We start from the raw sequence: 17,841 nt of genomic DNA, 5'->3' as shown, positions 1-17,841 counted from the left end.
TTATTTAAATGAAATATCAAATCAAATACGCCAATGCGTTTGTAAAATACAGCATTTTACTACAAATTTCGTTCAATATAGCCAATATGAGAAAATTGTATATCATTAGACTGTGCATGATGCCCTGAATTGAATGAGATTAATTAATTCTCCTTTTCTTTATTGGGTTTTCTTATGTCAACCTGTTGAAGACTTTTTCTTTTATGATTTTTGTTCAGAAGTTGAGAAGTTCAGAAGTTATAAGCAAAAATAGCCATTTTCCGTATCTCCAGACCAGTAGGTGGCACTGTGCCGAAATGCAGCATGTAACCTCAGGTCATGCTCGTGATGACATGGACCAAGTTAAAGTTAAAGTTACGATAAAGCGTTGAGGAGAGATAGCCTTACGGACAATATTTGCCCCCTAAATTGATTTTCCAGTGCATATTTGTAGCTTTATGTAGAGATATTCCGATACCCCTTTTCCATTCCCGATACCGATTCCGATACCTGAGCTCAGGGTATCGGCCGATACCGAGTACCGATCCGATACCTGGGTGTGTATCTGTATATATACTACTAGCCCTGTATGAATTGATAGAATTATTTATGGTGTGCTTCAGACTTATCCCTTAATAAAACAAGAACAAAAACATACAGTGAACTAGAGTATTTTTATTATCTGACATACATTTGTCAGTTATAGTATTATTTATTTATTTTAAGTGAAAAAGAACTTCAAATGCAGCCACAAATCTAACACTGTAAACTGAAAAAGGTATATTAGTTTTACAATATAACTATAAAAACAGTGCAACAAATAAATCTAGGAATATAATTAGGCTATATAAGAAAATAATCTCTTTAAAACTTGAAGTCCAGAAACCGTTTTGTTAAATAAAAATCTCACGTTTTCGACGACTGACAGCAGCTGGTCATCCAGTACAATAAACCCGACAATTTTGTCGGTTACCTCTATTTGTCTTTTGAAAACTTTTCTCTTTGTTTGAATGAAGCTGGCACGCCTCATCCTTCTCCATCTTAAGCGCGTCAAACGGCCGAATCGCTCAATTCGCACCGCGTCATTCACGCGAATCGCGTCGCAGGGAGTCAATTCGCGTCTTTGCATTGACTTAACATGTAAATCACTCGCGCTTATCGCTTCATTCGCGTCTGGTGTGAACGCAGCATTAGCCTTTATGTAACCATCGTGTTGCGCGGGGTGACGCGTCTTCAAATGCTTTATTAAGTTATTTGTGTTAAAGTTGCCAATACTTGTGCCACTCGAAATTGCAGCATTGCATATGAGACATGTCGCCGTTTTACTGGTCTGAAATAGTGCCAAACAGCAGACATACTGCTAGCGCGTTTTCACTTCTCCGCTGCTCTAAACAGTGGTTGCTTGTGGCAACGCAGCACAACTTCCTGTGTTTGCATTCTGAGCCGCGAAGAAGAATTGATTTCCGATTTGCTGCGTTAAGCAAAGATAGCGGGCACAACTAGGTATTGTTTAAGAAAATGGTATCGGATCGGTACGTGAATTTAAATACTCGCCGATACCGATGCCAGAAATTTTTGTGGTATCGGTGGTATTTCCGATACTAGTTTTGTTTATTTGTTTATTATTTAGATCCCCATTAGCTACTCCATTAAGCAGTAGCTATTCTTCCTGGGGTCTTAACATTATCATCAAAAATATTAACATCAAGGCAGTACAATGAGGACAAAATACAGAAGTGCACACAACATCTTTCCAATCGTTCCAACACACACACACACACACACACACACACACACACACACACACCTCAGCATAACACATATACACTAAACATAACATAACAATAACAACATAAGCTCTTCCAAATCCGAAATATTACCACTCTCATAATATAATATAGTATACAAATCACATTTCAATTGCCATAGCTCATTATACAGTCATTATTAATTACATAATTACAATTACTCCAAAGTAAATAAATACAGTCTCAATCTTCTGGAAAAGCTAACATTGTGACACTCAGAAACCAAAAACAACTGGGAGCGAGTTCCATGGCCACCATTGCTCTAAAACACGATGTTCTTTGCAGTTGACTTGTTCTACAAACAGGTAACAAGAAACGCCCTTCACTTGATTGACGAGTGGAATGAGTATGAACGTCACTGAAGAAAGTCAATCTATTATAAATAATTTCAGGAGCTTTTATAATAATTATATTTTTTTAAGAATTTAATAAGAGAATAATTAATTCTACTTCTTACCTGAAGCCATGCTAACTGATTGTGCATGTCCCTAATACTTGTTCTAAAAGAACAGTTTAGGACAAGCCGAGACGCTTTATTTTGTGCAATCTGTAATCTGTTTAAATTATTCTGTGTAGTTGCAGCCCAAATGATAGAACAATAGTCCAGATGACACAAAACTACTGATTCCACCAAAGTTTTCCGTACACAAATCGGTATGCATTTCCTACAGTGGCGAACAACAGCCATACTCCTGCCCATTTTATTCAATATTAATTTTATCTGAGCGTTCCAAGTCAACCTGCTGTCCACAATCACGCCGAGCAATTTGGCCTCAGCCACTTGTTCAATAATCAAACCACCAACTGACAAGTTCAGAGCAGGGGAATCTTTTAAAAGATGATTAGTTCCCAACATCATACATTTACTCTTCACAACATTAATAATTAACTTATTTTCTATGATCCAATTTTCAATTAATTTTAGTTCATTATTTAATACATTATTAACTCTGATAGAATCATAATCAGACACAAAAATAGTCAAGTCATCTGCATATAGGGCAATAGTGGCACACCTTAAAACAAAAGACAGATCATTAATAAAAATAGAAAATAACAGTGGTCCGAGGCAACTCCCTTGAGGCACCCCACTACGCAGAACTTTTGTCTGGGAATAACTACCATTAAACAGTACATCTGAACTAAGGCTGTCGTTGTAGAGTGCCCTTTCTTATAAGCATGTTGATAAAGAGAATTTAACCCATTTTTAGAGAAATACAAATTAATTTGATCATAGACTACTTTCTCCGTAATCTTGCTCAAAATCGGCAGGATACTTATAGGTCTGCTATTTTTCCCAGATAAATGCTCCTTCTTGTTTTTAGGAAGAGGCACAATCTTAGCTTTCTTCCAGTTAGAAGGAAAAACACATTTTTCTAAACTTAAATTAATAATATGACATATAGGCATAGTAATCACATCAGCAACCACCTTTAACAGCTTAACATCCAATTCATCAACACCAGAAGGTTTATCTTTCATTAACTTTAATATGTTTTCTACTGTAGTAAGACTTACTCTGTCGAATTTAAATGTACATGATTTATTAAGCATGATTGTATCTTTAATTGTCTTTAAAGATAAATCAGGGTATTCCTGTGACATATCTTTTTGTAAATTCTGGACTTTCTTTATAAAGTAATCTCCTAAATAATTAGCTATATCAGCAGGTTTAGTCAAAAAAGTATCACCTACATCTAAAAATGTTGGTACAGATTTATCTCTCCGCCCTGTTAATTGGTTTAATGTATTCCATAATCTATTCCTATTTAATTTTAATTCCTCAAATTTATGTTCATAATAGTTCTTCTTTTTTGTTCTATTTAACTTTGTAACAAAATTTCTTAATTCCTTGTACCTTTCCCATACTCCATTATCCCCTGACAAGCTTGCCTCTAATTTTAATTTATCTCTTTTCCTCATATATTCCTTAAGTTCAGCATCTAACCATGGAGAAACAATATTTCTTACTGTCATTCATCTTAATGGGGCATGTTTATTAACAATTGGCATTAATAAATTTGTAAAAACCTCCAAAGCTAAATCTGAATCTACCTCTTTTAAGACTTGTGACCACTCAATAGTTCTAATATCAGCACAATAACTAGCCTCATTGAAGTTTTTAAAAATTCGTTTGATTATTATCTTTTGACCAGGTTTGGGGATTTTACTTTTTCTGTTAATTGCAATTAAATTATGATCACTACAGCCAACACAAATTGAGATTGCTTTTGAACACAAATCTGTAGCATTAGTAAAAAGTAAATCTATGCATGTTTCCGTTTTTGTCCCATCAGCATTATAAGAAATTCTTGTTGGCTTCGTAACTAGTTGTGACAAATTGCAAGTATCGGCTATAGAATGCAACTTATTTTTTAATGAGCAATTATTCATACTCCAATCAATATTTAGATCACCTAAAAAATAAATCTCCATATCTAAATCACAGACTCTATCCAACATGTAACAGATTCGATCTAAACAGACTATTGGTGCATTGGGTGGCCTATAGCAGCAACCAACTAGAATAGGCTTTAAATGTGGCAACTGCACTTCCAACCAAAGCGCTTCAACCCCAATACAACCAAAGTCCTTTCTGGTCTTTACTGGTATTTGATCCTGAACATAAAAAGCCACTCCTCCACCATTTATATTTCTGTCACATCTATATAAAAGGTATCCATTCACATGCAAAAGAAAGTCCTCTATAGTTACATCTAAATGCGTTTCAGATATTGCCAAAATATTCAAATTATTATTCTCCAAAATCCCTGTAATATCCTGAATCTTATTTCTCAAACTACAGATATTTAAATGAGCTATTTTTAACCCTTTATTTGAGAGTACTTTATCTATCACCATTTTTTATTTTACGCAAGTAATAACTTCGGATTAAACATAGTAAAGAGCTATCAAATGAACAAATTAAACAAAAAAGATACACAGCCCACAAAAACACACATACACCCACATTCACCCATATGCACCCCCATTTTATAAACATTTGTCAATAACAACTACTGAGATGTTACGCCAACTCAGACAAACCTACTATTTTACAAATAACTTCTGAGGTTATGAAATTATACATCATAAGTTATAAATCAAGCCAGCCACTTAATCTCACTGTTACCATTAACGATATAATTTAAACCGGAAGACAGAAAGCATATACATTATAATTCAAACTTCAGAAAACAGACTTAAATATGTCTATAAACTAAATTACATGCTCAGAGTCAATACCTATGCTTGACCATCAATGATCATTCATACTTTGCATCTCCGGTTCAACCACAGTCTTGTAGAATGACTCTGCAGCTAGGTGGTCAGTAAACTTAATGGTCTTTTCATTAAAAGTCAAAATCAAAATAGCTGGATGAATGATCCCATGTTTCACCCCTGCACTCCATAACTTGTTCCTCACCTCACGGAAACGCGCCCGCGCCTTAGCCGTCTCCGCAGTGAAGTCAGGAAAAATGCGCAGCTTCATTCCACGAATCTCAAACAGCTTTTCCTTCTTGGCTAAACGTAGAATCTCATCTCTCGTATCCAACCTGTGCATCCTTACAACCATTGCACGCTGACCCGATTTAGCCACAGGACCAACACGATGAGCATTTTCCACTTCAGGTGCGCGATGGAGTTTATCCTTAAACAGATCATTAAACAAAGCGGACACAAAACTTGTTGGATTCCCCTCCTCTGTATCTCGAACCAAGCCAAGAATACGAATGTTATATTTCCGACTGTTATTCTCCAAACGATCAGCTTTCTCTTTCAAGTCCGTGTTCTCTTTACGCAAACTTTCGTTTGCAAACTCCAGCGCCGTAACCCTGCTCTCCATGTGGTCAAGTGTCTCCTCCATAACAGCAACTTTGTTGGAACACTCGGCCATGTCTTTTTTAACGACATCAAGTTGCAGTTGAAATTTATCAACCGCCGCATTGATTTCTTCCCTTATTATGGTTCGGATCAGCTCAGACAGCTCCTGCATGTTGATATCCTTTCCTGCTGCCATATCAATCTCAGGCACCTGTTCAACGAAGCCGAGTCCACTTAGCTTTGTTTGCGATCTTGTTTTCTTCTTAGACATATCACAGCTCTCTCACCCGATCAAATAAACCTTCATACTTGACTGACCGTCATTATAAATCAGAAAGATCTTTAATTACCAGCATTATCACGTTTTGTCTGAGATTGGCGTTCTCCCCATATGCTCAGCCTTGACGCATGCGCAACAAAGTCTGCTTAAACCTCGGCCGTATCGGAATCGGAACAACCCTAGCTTTATGAATGACTTTATAAAATAAATAATGTTTTAAATAAAAATGTTCAATAGAGAAATATGCAATGATGGTAAAACTAAATAAAACTTTTAAATATTAAACTAAAACCGCCAATAGGTGGCAGCAAGTCACTGTTTTTATGAGTGAGTCATTGAATCATTCATTCAGTAATGAAGCAAGTGGCTGTGAATGAATCACTGAATCATCGACTCATCGATTCATTCAAAGACGTGTGTTGAAGTTCTGCTGTGGTTTTCCTCAGAACTATTATTTCACTGCAAAATAGAGTAAATACTGACAATACTGTGTTTAAAATGTACGTTTTATTTTTTGACCTGTTGTATAATAATGTCACGTTTGCAGTCATGTGGATATTTGGGAACAATTGCATTCTTGCTCGTTATCATCATTAAATATAATAACTCACACAATGTATGTTTTTGTATCGAAGAAAGTTTGAGTCTTAAATCGAAATGAATCCATTGTGTCTATATTTGTTCTTCATGCGAGTAAGTGTAAATCCCCACTTTTCCAAAGGTGCATTGTCGAGAACGGCAGTAATTTAGCGCGATTTAAGTTAGCAGATTCTGCACGCGATCTATCATATGCATGCTGCTTGTGTGGATACAGTCATTTTTGACTGCAAATGATGAGGTAATTTGATTAAATGTACTGGATTTATGGTATTTTGGCAGTTAGATATACATGCTCTGTTTTAATATTACTTTAAGCTAGAATTAAATGAACTAGCCTTCTCAGCATTTTGTCCGCGTACCCCCTTTTGTCACCTCACGTACCCCAGTTTGGGAACCACTGATTTAGATACTCAAAAATCGGTGTGTTTAATGTTGAGACTGACTTCTATCAGTGTGCCAAATTTAATAACTTTTCCAAGTGGATCTATGGGCTGCCATAGACTTCCAGAGTGGAAATGGAAAAAGAACGATAATAAGAATGCCAGCGATAAAATAGTAATAATACAATAACAAATGCCAGTTTGCAGTATCAAGTAATATAACGGACTGTTTTTGTGCAGGTGAAATAACTGGAAGCACATGACACCGGAAAGTTACAAATAGCCACACCCTCTCTCTCTCGCATTAAAAATAAGGGGGATAAAATGTTTTTCCACAGTATATAGAAAGGGGCCTTGCCGTTAACCAATTAAAAGGTTTTTACTGTCGCATTTTTACTCTTAACATTACAAACATTTTTTACAGTGTAGGTTTGAACATTGTGAGTAGCATTTGTGATGTTTCTGTGTTGGTTTTAATTTGGAGGTGAGTGACCGTGGCGCAGCAGCGTCTAAAGCCTCTCATACTGAACAGATTGGCCGAGCCGCTCCCCTGGTGTTGTGATAACGAGCCGCCTTCCTGCAGGGCTAACTGGACCCAGATGGGCCGAGGGGGCCGCGGAGAGATCCCGTTACGGCTACGGCTCCGAAGGCCCCTCCCGCCGAGCCGTTTGAAGTCTCATTTGTGGACCAGGGCGAATAAAGCGCCCTCCTCGATAAGCCACTTGATTGAAAAAAGACAGCGTGAAGGTTTGAGTGGGAAATACGATATCGGGCAGGTAACGGTTTGGGGTTTTACGGCCGTCCAAAATAGCAGACGTATATTCAGACATAAGTGCATTTATGTCACATGAAGAATGTGGGCTTTTATCTTCAGACAAAACAGTATGTTTTTCTTTTGGAGTGGTTTCACTTACTGCCACTCCTGGTTTACACACATTCACACACACTGGGTAAAAACGGCTCCTCTGTTCCCTCCTGCACAGGCTTCAGAGTGGAGATTGATTTTGTTCATGCAAGGATTTTTATTAAATCGCCCCTCGTAGTTTCTCGTAGTTCATACACACACACACACACACACACACACACACACACACACACACGCGCACACACACACACACACACACGCACACACACCTCCACTCTCAGCCCACATGTGGGATCTATTAGCGAGCTACTGTACACCCTGTGTTTCTCTGCTAGCACAGACTTTCAAATTCTTTGAGCATTGATTGACTCATTTTTACACAGGAACATACACTACCAGTCAAAAGTTTGGAAACATTACTATTTTTAAGTCTCTTCTTCTCATTAAGGTTGCATTTATTTCATAATAAATACAGAAAAAACAATATTGTGAAATATTATTACAATTTAAAATGATGGTTTTCTATTTTAATATACTTTAAAATATAATTTATTTCTGTGATCAAAGCTGAATTTTCAGCATCATTACTCCAGTCTTCTGTGTCACATGATCCTTCAGAAATCATTCTGATATGATGATTTATTATCAATGTTGGAAACAGTTGTGCTGCTTAATATTATTTTATAACCTGTGATACTTTTTCAGGATTCTTTGATGAATAAAAAGTTAAAAAATATCAGCATTTATTTAAAATAGAAATCTTTTGTAACAATATACACTACCGTTCAAAAGTTTCCGGTCAGTAATTTTTCTTTTTTTGAAAGAAATGAATACTTTTATTCAGCACGGATGTGTTAAATTGATAAAAAGTGATAGTAAAGATTTATATTGTTAGAAAAGATTTATATTTTGAATAAATGCTGATATTTTTAATGTTTTATTCATCAAAGAATCCTGAAAAAGTGTCACAGGTTATAAAATAATATTAAGCAGCACAACTGTTTCCAACATTGATAATAAATCATCATATCAGAATGATTTCTGAAGGATCATGTGACACTGAAGACTGGAGTAATGATGCTGAAAATTCAGCTTTGCATCACAGGCATAAATTATATTTTAAAGTATATTAAAATAGAAAACCATCATTTTAAATTGTAATAATATTTCACAATATTATTGTTTTTTCTGTATTTATTATGAAATAAATGCAGCCTTAATGAGCATAAGAGACTTCGTTCAAAAACATTAAAAATAGTAATGTTCCCAAACTTTCGACTGGTAGTGTATTTCACAATGTTTTCAATTTGCATGATAATACTAGTTTGAAGATTTGACTAAATTTACATTTTTTCTTAATGCATGTTCCTGGCCTTGTTTTGCACAATTCATGTAAATTGGCTGAGAAATGACATCACCAGATCAGCCATTTTCACCATCTAAACAAATCCTGATTAATAAAATCAAGTCTTGTTCTTTTCTAACCAATTATCCTGTTTTACTCTAAAGTATGTCACATGGATAAAATTGTGACTAAAAAGCTCCTTTGGTAGGCCTCCCTTTTTAATAAGCTCTTTATTATATTTATGGCCAAGTCAAACCAATGTGTCACAATTCACTACATGATTTAGTTTCAGTAGGACCAGTGTCTGTTCCCTGCTTCAAAGAATCAGTTGTCCAAATGATATATTCAGACTGAAAGCTGACTGTCCAAGTTTAACATTGATAGGTCCTTGATGACTTTGTTTTACAAATCTTACATTGAAATCATTTTAACATTCGTGATGTTATGCTGGTATGGCAGTCTTAGAGTGAAGGCAAAGACTGCTTTGGTGAAAATAGTTCATACTAGTAGTAAGATTTAAGGAGTTGAGCAGAGTCACCCCACGGACCTCTATAATCGCCAGGTATTTAGAAAATCCATCTTAATAGTTAGTTCCCATCCTCTCTATTCTGAGTTTGAGTTTTTATCCTCAGGATCTCGGTTAGAATTTTCCTCTGTTAAGAGTATAAGATACAAACATTGATTCATTCCCACTTCTATTTCTGTTAAATTCAGGCATGGTTGTTGTTTGGGCCTGCTGTTGTCTTGAAATTTATTGTAATCTATTGTTTTTTTGTATGCTGGTTTTACTGCAAAACCAATTACACTTCGGGGACACAAACAAATGAAGATAGCAGTGTGATACGGCTGTGGGTAATCACAGTGTACTGATCTACAGCCATATCACACGGCTACAAGTGAGATATTGCGTTTATACAACAATTCAACAGCACAAGTGTGGAAATAAGAAACAACATCTTTGAAAACCCTCTTTTGTGAGGAACTACTTCCTTCTGCCATGGATTCAAAGTTGACCGTTTAATAAATTTGGAAACGCTCTAGAAAAGTGAGGTTTTGGACAATATGGGCATGAATCCTTTTTAATTTGTGATAATTTCGCACTGATAAGGGACAACACAAGCTACGAAAACATATTTTATTACGTAAAATTTTATTTTATTAACGAAGGAACGTTGAGTCGCTTCATTGAAGCTTATTGTATAATGTAGAGTAGAGTATGATGATATTATGAGAGAGAGATGGACTAAAAGAGTGTATTACCTGCATCTGATATTGCATTCATTCTTCAGGTCGATGTCCATAATATTAAATCCATTATAAAAAATCAGCTGAGGAAAGCGATATCTTTGTCCTTTTAAAAGTTAAGGGGATTTCCCACAGCGCTAAAACAACTTCCTTGTTCTGACTCGCTCATAAAGAGTCTTTGCCGCCATCTAATGGCATAATAATATAACTTTCACTGATACTATTGACGGATGCTTTCCAAATACAGCATATTATTTATATAAAATAATAATAATTGAACAACAAAATTTTAAATTAAGAACAACAGCGATTATAAAAGACATTAACACAAGAAAACAAACCCAATCAAGCAAAACACTAGCAAACAATTCAGTCAAACGTACAAAAGTAGCGCTCTAGTATAGGATTTAAGATAAATATAGCCTAAATATAAAGTTATGAAACTTAATTTTCCCCTTAACCCAAATCGTTTTGCTCTGGAGCAAGTAATAGATTAATAAAACCAAAGATTGCCTGTTTGATGCATCCCAAATTAATCATATTTTTAACCACTATCTACATAAGAGCCAGCAGCAAATACCTGAAGGACTGGCTGAGATGAAGCTGTTCTCGGCGGGTATACGAGCTCTGAACGACCGCTGACGGCCTGGAGCTCGCATCTGCTAAAGCGCCAAAACAAATTGTAAAATAGGCGCTATGTTTATATATGAGTCACATAATTGAGGTCTAAATAACTACATTATTGCCTAAAAAAAACTCTTAAAACTACATTTCGTGACATAAGAACAGTTGTATTTGTAAAAAATATGATATATTTTATATACAAATGCAATATTATATATATGTACACTGCCCTCCAGAAGTTTGGAAACGCTCTATAAAAGTGGGGTTTTGGACAATATTGGCATGAATCCTTTTTAATTTGTGATAATTTTGCACTGATAAGGGACAACACAAACTACGAAAATATATTTTATTACATAAACAGTTTAAACATAGAAAATCCAGGATTAGCTATCTGATCTAAACTGGGTTCTGATTGGTTCATTGTATTCTAAACTTAATTGGCAATCAATTGCTGAAGATATTAAGGTGTGCTGACCCAAAAATCTTTTACAAACCTGGGCCAAGTTTAAACCAGTAACCAGCATCACAGCATGTCTGACTTTGACATGTATATATTGCCATTATTATGTAATCAAAATGATAATTATTATTGCTGGTCTTCAATGATAATGTCAAGTTACTTTAATGCATTTTCACCAAAAATTGATAAGGATTTATGCTGATATTGTCCAAAACCACACTTTGCCAGGCGTGTTTCCAAACTTTTGGAGGGCAGTGTATGTGTGTGTTTTAATTTAAATTAATAATAATAAATATATCATGTGGGTCATGTATACTTGAGTCTGACCTACATAATTTTCTAAATTCCCAGTAATTTCGGGCAAAAGCATAAAAAATGAATTCATTAATGAAATCTTTATTGTAGTAATTATATCCTCTGTCTTTCTCCCAGGCTGAGACCGCTCCTGATGGTCCTGATGTGGGCTACGGCTCGTTCCATCAGCAGTACCTGTTGGATGGCAGAATAGTAGCCGTGGGGGTCCTGGACATCCTGCCCTCCTGTGTGTCGTCCGTGTACCTCTACTACCACCCCGACTTCTCCTCGCTCTCATTGGGCACCTACTCTGCGCTCAGGTTTGTGTCTCTGTTTCACTGCTGCTCACAAATCTTTCAGCTTTTTAGGCTGATAATGTTCAGAAAGGTGAAAACATTTACTAATGAATAATTAAGTGTGAATCTGTTGAACATCTGATGCTGAAACTAGTTTTAACCAAAAAACAGCTTTTGGTTACCAGCTTAAACCTTTAACCACTAGGCTACACTACCTCCCAACAAACGTTTAAAAGCATTAATGTTGCAGATTTTGTCTTAAAGCGGAATATCACAGGAGTGCATCCTGATCTTTCTCTCCTTTAGTGCAGAATCTCGTCTCTGGTAAAGTTTTGAATGCATCTTATTTTCAAACACTGCCACACACACCCACAGTTACAGGTCTGTATTTCTTTGTCACACATGTGCTTAAATATTTCACATGGGAGGCTCACCTGATTAGGTTACACTTTACAGGAGGTGCCAGATGTGTGTGTGTGTGTGTGTGTGTGTGTGTGTTTTGGGTGTTTGGAGGAGCCTCGTTTCTCACAGAGAGAAGAATCAAAAGAAGGCTGAGGGAGAGAAAGCGTGAGGGAGAAGTGGAGATTGTGCCCAGAGCAGCTGGTGTCAGCCGCGGGGTCAGCGTCTTTGTGCTGTTGTGTGTCAGTGTGATTGAGTGAGGCCGTCTGAGCGCAGGATGTGACACTGTTCAGTAATGTGTCTCCATGCTGCGCCGGACAGTGTAAATAATGATGAATGGCCAGCAAAGATCAACAAAATGTGAGTTGAAACGTGCTGAAAATTAATTTGCACACTTAATTCTGTTCAAATCCTTGTTTGAATCTTATTAAAATTTGTCCTTGGCATATTTTAACCCCTAAATCATTTAATAAATCAGAATATGAATAAATAAGAAATTATATTTTACATAAATAACGTTTGTAAAGGATCATTTAGATGACATTTCCCTCCAAAAATTCCCATATTGATGGGGGAAAAAATTATATATATATATATATATATATATATATATATATATATATATATATATATATATATATATATATATATATATATATATATATATATATATGAAGAGTTTGGTTCCAAAACGCGATAAACGCCATTTAAAAAAAAAAAAAAAAAAAAAAAAAAAAAAAAAAAAGAGTTTCCGCCAAAATCAGTATTGTATCTGGTCGGTATTGAAAACTCATTTTATTAATTTTGCCCAAAATGTGATATCTGTCGTGTTATTCTGTCATGTTTTCTCCCTTTCTTTCCAAAACGCGACAAACGCCAGTCTCCTTTTTCTGCAGAACGCGATATATCCGCTCAACCAATCACAGCGCACCATTCCACCCACTGTAAACATTGAAGGTTTTTAATACCAATGTACTCGGCAAATGTGTTTATTTAACCGTGCGGTGGCGCCAGATACTCTTTAATCGGTAATGACAAATAATTTATAACATTAACAAGATGACCCATTGAATTCATTTTGGGAGTGACGGCTGAATGTACTTTTAGTAAAATGCCTGTATATAAGATAAATATTGGCAAAGTTTAGACTATGTCATATATGTGAATCAACTTACTTTGTTGTGTATTTTCAATTTGAAAAATAACTTTTATATTGATGGATTAATTGCATTTTGAGAAAAAAAAGTGTCATAGATTTATTGCATTTCTGGGAAAGAAATAGTACCTTTTTATAATAAACTTTTTAAAATCAAAATGTAGATTTGAATTTTGTATGTTTTTATAACCAAAAGATGCAATGTGAAAGTTTGAAACAGAAAATAGTGGTTTTCATCTTGCCACTTTCTTGGTAAAGAAAACACCTTTTTACTCAAATTAATCAAAATGGAGTTATTGCGTTTTGGAACCAAACTCTTCACATATATATATATATATATACTTCACAGTTTAAGTAGGCTACATATATGGTTATAAGGTTATAAGAATTTATGGTGAAAATATGCAAACATTATATGTGACCCTGAACGACAAAAGCAGTCATAAGGGTCAATTTTTTGAAATTTAAATGTATACATCATCTGAAAGCTGAATAAATAAGCTTTCCATTGATTTATAGTTTGTATTTGAAAATCTGGAATCTGAGGGTGCAAAAAATATTGAGAAAATCACCTTTAAAATTGTTCAAATGAAGTCCTTAGTAATGCATATCCACTTGAATGAAAAATACATTTTTGACATATATACGGCAGGAAAACAAAATATCTGTATACTTTATATCCTAATGATTTTTGGCATAAAAGAAAAATAATTTTGACCCATATAATGCATTGTTGGCTATTGCTACAAATATACCCATGTGACTCATTATGACTGGTTTTGTGTTCCAGATATCTGAGAAATCATGACAAATTCAAATTCCCCCTCTTAATCAATACATATTTCTTGTTTTTTATTAAATTTATCTTTAAAACATCCTTTAAAGAAGATACATTTACATTTATTTTAATACATTGCAGTTATGTTTTTAATAAATTTGTATAATTTCTATTGTTTCATTGACTGCTCCAATAATAGTTAGACATTGTGTTGTGTAGATTCAGGAAATATGGTCCACACATCTCCTGCTCTGTGTGTGTGTGTGTGTGTGTGTGTGTGTGTGTGTGTGTGTGACACATTAATATTAAGCAGACGTCTTGTCTGTGGTGAGCGCTGTGGCATAATTGGCTTGTGTAGGGGTGTCAGTCCTCTGAAGAGGAGATAATGGAGGCTTCAAACTGCTGCCAGCGCGAGCGGGTCGGGACGGGGGTTCAAATCGAGGAGGGGGGGGGGCTGCCCTTTCTTTCTGTCCCTCTTTCTTTCTGTCCTTCTTTTTTGTGAATGGGTTCTACAGCCTCTTCTTATCCGTCTCTCATTCATGGAGAGCCAGGCTTTGTCACCAGGGGATGGGAACCCGGGAACCTGGCAGCGACCGCATGACCTTCCAGCACCTCGCTGTTTGTCGTCGCTCCTTTTCCCTTCTCTATTTTCTTCTTTCATTTTCCACTACTTTTATTTTGCTTTGGCTTCTCTCTCTTCCTCTCCTTTTCCCCGCAAAAAAAAAAAAAAAAAAAAAAAAAGATTTCTCCCCCTAATTTTTGGGAAGACAGAGAGTTTGAGGTGTACAAAATGCAGGAGAAGAGAGAAGAAAGAGCAGGATTTATTTATGGAAAAGAGAAACATGTTTGTGCAGGGAATAAAGCGAGAACTGAAAAGAGAGAGAGAGGATTGCTCGCAGGAGGAAGTATAAATCTCCTCTATTTTTCCTCCTGTTTTTATTTTCTCAGCTCCCTTTTGTTTTTCTCCTCCTTTCCTCTTTTTCAGCACTTCCAGATATACATTTAAATGGCTGTTTATGAGAGGAAGCAGTTGATCTGATCCGTATGCAGCGAGTCAGTTGACGTTTTATCTACTGTTGAGAATTTCCTGGTAATTTACTCTCCTCCATGTCATTCAAGATGTCTGTCTGTCTTCAGTCAAACTAAAAGAAATGAAGGTTTTTGAGGAAAACATTCCAGGATTTTTCTCCATATAGTGGACTTCACTGGGGTTCAACGGGTTGAAGGTCCAAATGTCAGGACCATCGGACATTTTATAAAAAAAAAAAAAAATTATATACTTTTTAACCAAAAATGCTCATCTTGCACTGCTCTGTGATGCTCCACGCATGACGTAATCATGTTGGAAAGGTCATGTGACGTAGGCGGAAGTACTGCAAAAAAATCTCATTTTCTCCTCCAACTTCAAAATCGTCCAACATTGTTTTTACCTTTTTTTGTTAAAGGCCGTTTGACGTTCACTTTGTAAACACTGGATCGGTACTTCCGCCTACGTCACGTGACCTTTCCAACATGATTACGTCATGCGTGGAGCATCACAGAGCAGTGCAAGATGAGCATTTTTGGTTAAAAAGTATATAATTTTTATTTTTTTTTATAAAATGTCCGATGGTTTCTCTAGATAAGACTCTTATTCCTCGTCTGGGATCATGTAGAGCTCTTTGAAGCTGCACTGAAACTGACATTTGGACCTTCAACCCGTTGAACCCCAGTGAAGTCCACTATATGGAGAAAAATCCTGGAATGATTTCCTCTAAAACCTTCATTTCTTTTTGTTTGACTGAAGAAAGACATGAACATCATGGTGACGTGGGTGACTAAATTATCAGGAAATTTAAACTCTAGAGTCAACTATTCCTTTAAAAACCCCGTTTAAAAATTAAAAATCTTGAAATTTGAAAATTTGAAGTGTCATCTCTAAATATCACAAAATCCCTAAAATATTATATTGTAACACAAATGGAAAGAAATATGTCAAACTACATAGATAAACTCTGCAAGGTTAAGTGAATGTCTTATTTACCGGCCGGTCTAAAAATGTCACAGTGATTTTATCAGTGGATATTTGTAGCATTAAATTCTCTTCACAGACTTTGACCACTTCACTCTTCATATCAAACTAACGAAGCCTGTAATCATGATTTCTGCTCTCGTTCTCTCTGCAGGGAGATTGCCTTCACCAGGCAGTTGCAGCAGCAGTCGCCCAAACTCGCCTACTACTATCTGGGTTTCTACGTGCACTCGTGTCCCAAGATGCGCTATAAGGTACGTCTCTGAACCGACATCAACCTTCATTTCTGTTCATCTTCTGTTTGCCCGGGTCAGTATCATCTCATCTTGCAACGAAATAACTGAAAGCTTCTGCGCTTTGCTGAATGTTAAAACAAGATGCATCAAGTCATTCTAGCGGGAGCAAGCGTACACTTCCTTAAATATTTTATATGCGTGTGTAGTCTCCGTCACGAGGCAGGCCGCAGTGGTTGTATAATCGGCGGGTGGCGCTCTGTTTTGGAGCTGAAGCAGACACCTGTTAAAGGTGTTAATCCTCTGTCGTCCGCCGGCGTCACACCTCTGCGCTCGGGTGCTGCTGTGATCTGTTTCTCTCATTACTGCTCCCCGAAGACCCGCCCTGGAGCGATCGCTGTGCCACACTTCTGGAAACCTGCTCCGCCACAGGAAATATCTCTTCCCCTTTTTCTGTGTGATGGTACAGTAGATATCAGTGTTGTTTTAGTTTTATTTGTATACTATTAGAGTATTTATTCATATTATGTTCAGTTTTAATCATTTTAGTACTTAATCATTTTAAGTTTTTCTTCTAATATTGATATTTTGTTTCAGCTTTAATTATTTTCCATTTTTTGGCTTCCATTTTAGTTAACAATAACAACACTAGGGAGTGAGTGAGGAAAGGCCATTGAAAACACATTATCTCTTTCTTTCTCCTCTTTTCTTCCCCTCATTTGTTGTGTATTCGACGTACTTGTATAGCCATGGATGTTTTAGAATGCTGTTTGAGACACCTTCAACTCAATTCATTTGGATGTAACAGTTGTTTCCGATCTATTAATATTTGCCAAAAATGCAACACTAGTGACACACCTTCAACAAGTCTTCATTTTCTTTCCTCTTGCTTTTTGAGGACTTGCATTGGTGGTAAAAGTTTAGTTTGAGTGGATTGGCACACATGACTGGGCAAAATTTGAGGCAAGCTATTAATTTTGAGCATCTGGTGTATTTGAATGACTAAACATGTTTTTCATTTGTTTTACAAAATGATGTAAAGTTTAAATTATTTCTCTAGTAATTGGTGGTAATTATTTTCTGCTACCAATATAGCTCCATCCATTCATCCATCCAGTCGTTCCATCCATCCATCCATCCAATCGTTCCATCCATCCATCCATTCATCCATCCAATCGTTCCATCCACCCATCCATCCATCCATGCATCCATCCAATCGTTCCATCCATCCATTCATCCATCCATGCATCCATCCAATCG

The 17,841-nt window shown here is 36.2% G+C and overlaps 1 protein-coding gene across 5 annotated transcripts in view; it reads left to right on the top strand.

Moving 5' to 3' along the window:
- The window catches only part of LOC125276421 (arginyl-tRNA--protein transferase 1), a 128,800-nt gene that overhangs the window by 55,356 nt on the left and 55,603 nt on the right, over window positions 1-17,841 (top strand). For all 5 annotated transcript variants that reach the window (XM_048203867.1, XM_048203865.1, XM_048203866.1 and 2 more), the window contains 2 exons: window positions 11,847-12,028; window positions 16,503-16,602. In XM_048203867.1, the coding sequence (XP_048059824.1) occupies window positions 11,847-12,028; window positions 16,503-16,602 (282 nt within the window). The remainder of the gene's footprint in view (window positions 1-11,846; window positions 12,029-16,502; window positions 16,603-17,841) is intronic.

This window comes from Megalobrama amblycephala, linkage group LG10 (assembly GCF_018812025.1).
Source record: "Megalobrama amblycephala isolate DHTTF-2021 linkage group LG10, ASM1881202v1, whole genome shotgun sequence".
Classification (NCBI taxonomy): domain Eukaryota; kingdom Metazoa; phylum Chordata; class Actinopteri; order Cypriniformes; family Xenocyprididae; genus Megalobrama; species Megalobrama amblycephala.
The sequence above is the reverse complement of the archived record's forward strand: the minus strand, read 5'-3'. Positions and strand labels throughout refer to the sequence as shown.